The sequence below is a fragment of the Psammomys obesus genome, unplaced genomic scaffold, assembly GCF_907164565.1.
Source record: "Psammomys obesus unplaced genomic scaffold, mPsaObe1.curated_primary_1811, whole genome shotgun sequence".
In the NCBI taxonomy this organism is placed as follows: Eukaryota; Metazoa; Chordata; class Mammalia; order Rodentia; family Muridae; genus Psammomys; species Psammomys obesus.
The window spans coordinates 1,026,878-1,035,675 of record NW_026596406.1 but is presented as its reverse complement, the minus strand read 5'-3'; the positions used below and the strand labels follow the sequence as shown (position 1 = coordinate 1,035,675).

The following is an 8,798-nucleotide window of genomic DNA, read 5'->3' as shown; positions in this document are numbered from 1 at the left end:
AGTGAGGTTACTGTATTGTGCATGCAGTGAGTTCACTGTAATGTCTTTCTCAGAGAGGTCACCATACCCTCCCCAGTGGGGTCACCATAACATCCCTCCCAGGTGTCACTGTAATGTCCTCCCCAGTGAGGTTGCTGTGATGTCCCTGCCAGGGGGGGTCACTGTAACATCCTCCCCAGGGGCCCAATGTGAGACTGCTCACCGTGTAAGGAGGACCAGCCAGCCCTGCTCATCATAGGCCAACAACCCCTTTATGTTGGCACAAAGATACACCATCATTTCAGGGAACTCAGTTGAAACACTGACTTGGTCCCACCCCAGTGGACCCCATTAATCAGCTCTTCAGAGAGAGGCAAAGCACAGAATCAAGTTAGTGTTCCTAATCTCCCTGTTTGGGCCTCTTCTCGGGAACACATTCAGGGAGGAAGCCAGCCAGGCGCAGCTGTAGTGACAGCTGCAGAGGACAGGCCTGGGTGGTCACTGCCTGCAGAGCTGGGAAAGGACAGAGGCTGTGGGCTTCCTCCAGGGCCTCCAAGTCAGCTACCCTCACCCATACTCGACTGACTTCATAGTCTAGGCCTTGGCCAAAAGCCCAGACAGTGTGAGGGTCCACTGAGGTGCAAGCCGGAGGCAGGGCTGCATTCCAAGTCTAGTCCCACCCTCGAAGCCAGAGGATGCGGGATGACATCATCTTCCAGCTGAGAAAGAAAACTCTCACTGGCTGTGCAATGGAGCTGGCCACATGTTTCCAATGAAAGCTGCTTCATGTCACATTTAGAGGAAGGTTTAATACTCTTCAGTGATCAACCTAAAGGAGATTACAATGCAGAAGATCATGTAAAACAACCTCACCTCTCAGAATGGCAAACATTCAGACTACACAAAGTCGGAGGATGGATATTAGAAGAAAGATTCAAAAGAAGTCTGTTTAAAAAATAAAATAAAATAAAAGATGCCAGAATTACTCTTACCCAAATCTAAGTAACTGTGGTCTGGGTAAGCCCTGGGTAAATGTTTCAGGTGCCCACCCTTTAATCAGGATGAGCTCATTCGCAGCTGTCTGCCGAGTGTGTGAACAAGAGATTCACAAGTACATACACCCACAGGGACAGACATTCTGCTTTTTGTTGTTCTAATGGCACATGTGTGTCTCCACCATTTCATTACATTTGGTGATGTAAGTTACTTCTTTGGAGGTGGGACATTTTCTTCGAAAAAGCCCTGGTTGACAACATTGCCTGCTGGAAAGTATCTGGCCACCACAAAGGAGGAGCCGTCACTGGCAGCTGCCTTCCCCACACCCATCTTCTTTGTATTCTTCCACACCATGGCTGTGAAGTGTCCTGTGGGAGACAAGGGAGGAGCAACAGATGAGTCAACAGACCCCCAAAAGGGCGCGTGAGGGATTCTCTCCTCAGGCTCAGGAATTTGTTATCTGCAGATGCCAGTCATGAAGAAGAAACACAGCACATCCTGTCAGTCACAGACTTCAGCCACCTCCACACTCTGGTGTGGTCTTTCTGCTGTCACGAAAACGCACTGGGGTCACAGCAACTGTGACACCGCCAGGCACCACCCTCAACCGTGCCCCCAAACTGAGCTCTTTAGTTTTTAATTTTTATTTATGTGTATACATGCTTTGCCTAAATGTTTACAGTTCCCTAGCATGTCAGAAGAGGGTGTCAGACCCCTGGGATTGGAGTTATAAATGGTTGTGGATCATCATGTGGGCGCTGGGAACTGAACCTGGATCCTCTGCAATAGCAATAAATGCTTGTATCCGCTGAACCATCTCTCCAGACCCACAAAACAACCTCTTAAACATCCCTGTGTTGTTTTCTGATGTTTTTTTTTTAATCTGTTTTCTTTGACCTCTCAGAAACATTACTACAGTCAATATCCCTTTTCAAAGCTTTCTCCCTCATTGAGTTTCATGACAGTAGTCTCTTAACATCCCTCCAAGTCTCCATCTTGGTCTTAGTCCCCCTTCATCCTTCTTAAACCAAGGTTCTTTCTCTCTCTCTCTCTCTCTCTCTCTCCTCCTTTGTTCAGGCAGTTTCATCCTTCCCTGGCTCTCAGATGTACTTCTCCAGCTCAAATCTCCACTCTGTTCCAGACACAAACACCACACATTTCCATTTGGATGACCCACAGATACAATCTATGCAAACCTCACTCTCGATTTTGGTCCCCCAGACTTACTTCCCTGCTGACTTCCAATCTGTATCAACAGTGTTGTGGGGCTCTGCTGGATAAGGCTGAAGTCAGTCTCCACACAGCCATTTATGTGCTCTTGATCTGTGATGATGGACTCTCTTTTCTCAGAGGGGTGCTAACAGTCTCCTCTGATCTGGGTGACCCCAGGTCTTGTAGGGAGGTCACATAGCCCTCAGGGCAGGTTACAGGCCAGACCCTTCCCTGATAAGGAAACTGCTCTAGCAGGCATCCAGGAATTTCTAGAAATGCCCCACTCTGCTAAGGATCTTAGTCCAGCAGTGGCCTTCAATTGCACTTGGAGATCTGCGCCCCCACCATAGGATAATTAAGGCCTGTGTTTTCCTTCTTGTGATAAGACCATTAAGGATCCCTGACCCCCTGACCACAGCGAATCAAACACGTTCACCCTCGAAATCCCTCCCTCTGCCCAGGGTTTCTATTGCCCTTGATCTCACATGAATAAAGGCACACTCTTTCTCACTTCAAGCCCGTCTGAGGTTCACCATTTATCCTCCTCCAGGTCTCACGGGGCCTGCCTCTGGCCTCCCAGGGCCTGGGCCTTACCAGGTCTGTGTCTTGGCTACAAGCCAACGAGGCATGGCTTTGGCCAGTACCTCTGCCAGGCTTAGCACAGCAGCTCGACCAAGAGCTGTAACACTTTGGTATCACATAGGCTTTGGAACGCCCCAGCTTCCATTGCCACTGGCAATCTCATGCTAAAAGAGCCAAATTCTAACACTCTGTGGAAAACCTTTTCCACAGCCCAGCTTAGTGCTCTCAGGCCTCACCCTAAGGTGCTCTAGCTGCCCTGGGAAAAACTGAACCCCCTTCTCTGTCTGGAAGCCAAGTTCTAGGACACAGCATCTCTGTGCACTGCCTGAGAGATGAACCTGCATTATTCCCTCTCTTGGATATTCCTCACAATTCCTACCACGAATTCCTCCGAAATTCAACTCTAAAGTCTAAATCCAACCTATGTTCTATCAAAACCTTGGCTTCATTCATAGCTTTCTCTCTTGGAACAGTGCAACATCCCCTGAGGGTTCTTGGAATCCACTTTTGTCCTCTAACTCACTGGGAAACAAGCGACTTAGAAAGATAATGAATCAGAGAGCTTGCTCTAAGATGGTCACAGCCGTATATAGCTAACTTCCTCCAGTAAAATTCTTGCACTCATTTCTAGTTGCACCTGGAATGAAAGCTAATCCTTGGGCCTGGTGGCCGCCTTTCCGCTCCCTGAGCACAGTGAGCTGCTTCCTATTGAAGGCCCTTTTGGAAATGAGCCCTTGCTCAAATCAGCCCACGTGCGGATGTTTTGGTTTGTTTTTCCACACGGGGAGTCGAACCCAAACCTGTGCAAGCCATAAGCACTCCACCGCTGTAGACTCTCAGCCTTGGGAGGTCTGTTGACAGTCTCCCATCTCTGAGGTCTCTGACTAAATGTCATTTTTTTAAATAAGCCTTCCACAAGCACCCTTTTGTTTACCAAACATCTCTCTCTCTGACCACACCCTGTCCTCTCCTACACCTAAGACCCTCACATGGCAAAGAACAAGTTTCCTTCTTTTTCTTTCTGCCGAACTGGAGTTTAATAAAGGTATTTTTAATCAGAAAGGAGCAGTACCTAGAAGAAAGCAAGGCATACACAAGGGCATGGGCTTCGCAAAGAGAAAGCCACAGAAAAGACAGACATACCGAGCATGCGCACAGACTATCCAGCAGAATGGTAGTCATCTGGTATCCAAGAGCAGGCATTTAGCAGAGAACTGTGGCAACCATCCTCACTGCCCCCTTTTTAGTCTTAAAAGCCGGGGTCTCTGAATCTCAGAGAGGCGTCAGGTTAGATATGGAGGCAAGAATGACCTTGACCTTCTGATCACTGAGCCTCACCTCTCCTGTGGCAGGCACATGTCAGCACACCAGCTTTTATGCAGTGCTGGGGATCAAATTGAGGACCTCTTGTGTGCTAAACAGGAGTCCCGCCACCACAGCCAGCTCCTGTGGGGCTGGGGGGTGAACCCAAGGCCTCCAGCATGTTAGGCAAGCACTCTACCTGCTAAGACTTACTCCTGCCCACTCATTTCTAGTTTTACTTACTCTTTGGCCCTCACTGGCTTTGAACTCAAAGATTAAGGCTAGCTTCCTGCCTCAATCTCCCAAGTGCTAGTATTATAGTACTGAGCCATCGTGCCTGGTTCATGCTTAATGTTTTAAATTTAAAATAACATTTGTTGCTGGACCTGGTGGTGCTCACCTTTAATCTCAGCACTCAGGAGGCAGAGGCAGGCAGATCTCTGAGTTTGAGGCCAGCCTGGTCTAAGAGCAAGTTATAGGACAGCCAGGCCACGTAGAAGCCCTGTCTCAAAAAACAACAGTAACAAAACAAAACAAAATTTACATTTGTCTGTGGATGTGTGTGTGAGAGACTTGTGTGTATAAATGCACGCGCCCACACGTGAAACAGTGTGCATTTGTGCGCATGTGAGTGTACACACACACGTATGTGGGGGTACATGCACACCTCCAGCACTTAGGAGGCAGAGGCAGGAGGATCATGAGCTCAGAGCAATCTGGGGTACACAGCAAATTCAAACTTCTTTAAGCTATACAAAGAAATCCTATCTTAAAGATTATTATTATTATTTTTAAGAAAAAGAAAGACCGCCTGGGTACAACTTCCTTCACTTAACTTTGAACTTGTGCTGCCCTCAGTCTATAAGGCGTGGTTTTTCGGCTCTGAACAGAGAGGCCCCTCTGGTGGGGGCAGCCTTGATTGGTTGTGGATCACACCACCAGGCTCTGGACAGCCTTGCCAGGCACTCTTGCTTCTCTCTGTTTCCTGTAGGACTCAAGCCCTTTCTCCCACAGGCATCTCTAAAGTGACCATGGGCTTTAACCATTGACCATTTTCTCTCCGTTTCCCAGAGGAGGAAGCTGCCATCATTTACTGGTTGCCAAGCAACAGCTAGACAGAAAGTACTCATCAGCGGTGATGCATATGGCAGCTTCTTCAGTCCTGAAGGGGGCACTGAGCAATCTCCGTGGGGTTTCTGTTTGCACAGGATAATACCGGATGGTATTCAGAGATGAATTAAGGGACACAACTTTCTTAGCAACATCAAATACATGCTGGGTTCTACCACTAACTTCTAACAACAGTTCCTTTTTCTTTTCTTCTTTGTCCTCCACCCCTTAAACAGATCACATCCCCTTTCTGGGTGTAGACCGAACTTCCCAGAATATGCATTTGAAAACCATACTGAACCAATTACAGTATATCCTTGCAAAGAAATAATGTACAAAGAGAAGAAAAAAGATGAGACAACTTTCTGTAATGATACTAGACACACACACACACACAAACTTGGGATAACTTCAGGATGGCACACAAGTAACCAGTAGCTTACGTTACTTTCAGAAGCCTTGTCATGCCAGATTAGTAGTCCTCATTTAGAATAAATAAGCAAATTTACTCCTTTAAATAGGACAGAACAAAGTAATTATAAGAACGTTTCGTTTGTTTGTTTGTGCAGCACACAGCAGGGACAGTGCACTTACGGGCAAGAGGCTGGCTGAAGAGGGCTGCCAGTCCAAGGACCTTGACATAAACTCAGGGCAGGGAACCCCAAGACAATGCAGCAAGAAGCTAAAATTGAGAGCCTCAGGCAGGAGGGGATGGCAAAGCCCCACTGCCATCTTGTGTCATTTGTCCCCAGTATTGCGCAGGCACCAAGCCTAAGTGCAGGGGCCGTGGAGAGGCCCAGGGTAAGAACACGAGGAAAGCCCTTCTCTTTGTGGGTCTCAGTGCTCTCCTTCGCTGCGTGGGCAGATGAGGGCCTGCTTTCAGCTGCCGTTGGAGGCTGCTGTGTCTGTGGACAGTCGCTTGGTAAGCATCAAGTGGGGCCACACGCAGCTCCAAGTCCAGCAAGTGTCTGGTTTTTCAAGAATCTCATTCGTGGGGAGAGCAAGCTATGAAATCCAAGTGTGGACACTATTAAAAGGCCGTAAGGCTCTGCCCACACCCCCTTAATCACTGCTCCCTCCCTCTCATCCAGTGGCAAGGTCATTGTCATCGGAAGCTCTGGCAGCTGCTTCCTGCACCTCAGCCTGGCAACCTGGGACGGGGGGAGGGGGGGGGGGCTCTGGGAAGTGAGGACTGGGGTGGGGCTAACTGAAAAAGAAATGTCCCAGATCTGCACCTAGGGTTACAAGAACGCTTCCTGGACTGGGTGAGCAGTAAGCCACAGGAAACAGTGAGAACTTGTCATTTCCTGCTTCTGAAGAAACTCTCCAGGGGATGTGCAGCCCTACCCGGTAGATGGGATGGTGGGGCAGGTGCTGGGGCAGGGAAGGAACTCCCCCTTCCAGTTAGTTTCTCTGGTGCTTTGGCCCAGACACACATTTCTTCCTTCCCTATCCGGGGCCCAGGAGGGGTCTGAGTCACTTCTGAGGAAAGACATGGTGTGAGGCCAGCGAATGGGGCAGAACGACCTCAGAGCCCAGACCTAATAAGACAAATGTTTGCTGCTCAGGGCTTGAGCTGAAGATGCAGGGAGAAACCCTGTCTCAAAAATAATAATAATAATAATAAAATAAAATAAAATAAGGTGGACAGCAACTGAGGAGGACATCAGACATCAGCCTCTCGTCCCCACATGCACACACATCTACACTTAAGTTTGTGCACACACACGTATCAGTGCGAATCTGTCCTTGGATAGGGGGAGACAAAGCATGACCCAAGTTCATACAACAAACAGCAGTTAAGAAAAGCCTGAGCTTTTCTGAATCTTAGACTCATTTAAGCCACAGCCTAAATGCAAGAAGGGAAGTGTGGAGAATGAGAAGGGGAAGAGGAGGCAGTGTGAAGGAGGCAGAGGTGGAGACTAGCCTGACCTTTTCCAGACTGCTTCCAGTGAGCCACAGCAGCGTAACTAGAAGAGCAGTCCTGAGGCAGGAGGATGGGCAGTTGGTCAGACCTGCTCAGATACCAGCTCAAGAAAGAAACGCTGCTGTAACGCCCTGAACTTTGAGCTGGCTGTCGGTGTGGTGTGGGGGTCCAGGATCAACATCCTGGGAGTCCTCAGATAAGAGGGGGTACAGGTCTGGGATGAGCATGGGTGGGGTGAGGTGGGCAGGTGCTGGGGAAAGAAAGCTCTATTTTCTGGGCAAAGTTAAGTGGAAGAAGTATGGTTGAACTGATGCAGGAGAAGAGTGAACTTGTGAAGACAGTCAGCCCAGACTCTGCCACTCACCAGTGCCCGAGGTGAAGCCAGGCTGCTGGAAGTTGTAGTTCTTGATTTCACTGTACCACCTGTCAGCCACTTCCTTTCCTGTACAGAAAAGACACTTGTGAACTCGGCAATAAACCCACACACACCATCCATCTCCTCCGCCGGTCCTCAGGCCGCCCATTCCACACTGGATGTCTGATGAAGCACCGAGGAGGTTAAGGGTTGGGGTTACTCCCAGCAGATTCCCAGGGACGCAGGAAGAAGACAGAGCCTTCTCTGGGTGGAGAAGAGCACTGGCCTGGGGTCAAGGGTCCCCAGATGAGGTAGCCTACATCCTGCCACTTGTCATTCTGGCAAGGCTTCCGTGCTCTGGGTCTCTGCAACCAAAAGGTTGAACACAGTGCACCCTGAGGGCCTTCTGGGGATGTTCTGAATTTCTGGGCGGCTGTCCTCATCCCACCCAGGGTCTGTTTCTAAGATACTCACAGGAATAAAGGCAGCTGAGCCTGTAGGCCAAGGGTCATCACTGTGGCTAGAAGGGCCCTCATTTTGAGTATCCACTGTCAGCAGTGGAGTGAGGAAGCATTTCCCTGGGACCTGGTGATCTCAGAGCCGCAGCTCCAACTCAGGACACAGGTGTCAAGGTGAGTCACACTGGGACCTTGTTACAATTTAGAGCCCGGGGGCTGAAGTGATGGCTCAGAGGTTAAGAACACTGGCTGCTCTTCCAGAGGTCCTGAGTTCAATTCCCAGCACACACGTGGTGGCTCACAACCGTCTGTAATAGGAAATGATGCCCTTTCCTGGTGTGCATGGAGACACAGCATTCATGTACATGAAATAAAGAAATAAATAGTCTTTTAAAAAGGCAGTTTAGAGTCTGATTAAAGCAAGTCCTAGGAGGTCTAACAAGTTCCCTAATGCTGGTTCATGAATTATATATCGGTGGCACCTGGTCAGGCCCGAGGCCTCTTTCAGATCTCTAGAAGAGAGACCCTAGGGTTGGAAAAAATTTAAAGCTCTCCAAGGACTCTAGATGTAACTAGGAGACATCAACCCCAAATGCTTTGTGTAGAAACAGGAAATATCAGGCCAGGGAGAGGAGTGACTCAGTCATTGTGTCCTGGTTTCCAACACAAAGGCAGACAGGGTAGAAGAGCCTCCCTGGGATCTAGTCAAGACCCCTTCCGGGCAGGACCCTTCTCCCAGCCTCGGCCCACAGTCTCCAGGCTGAGGAAGAAGCTCAGAGGCCCCCATCAGCTGCCTTCCAGGGACATAGCTCTTGGGGCCAGGGCAGCTGGTGTGTGTGTGTGTGTGTGTGTGTGTGTGTGTGTGTGTGTGTGTGTG

General features: G+C 49.2%; 1 protein-coding gene across 1 annotated transcript in view; it reads right to left on the bottom strand.

The window, feature by feature from the left end:
* Nucleotides 1–768: 768 nt before the first annotated feature.
* Nucleotides 769–8,798, bottom strand: part of Glipr2 (GLI pathogenesis related 2) — a 20,770-nt gene continuing 12,740 nt past the window's right edge. The window contains exons 4-5 of the mRNA XM_055597666.1: nt 7,473–7,550; nt 769–1,343 (exon numbers count right to left, since the gene is read on the bottom strand). Coding sequence (XP_055453641.1) covers nt 1,183–1,343; nt 7,473–7,550 — 239 coding nt within the window. The 3' untranslated portion in view covers nt 769–1,182. The remainder of the gene's footprint in view (nt 1,344–7,472; nt 7,551–8,798) is intronic.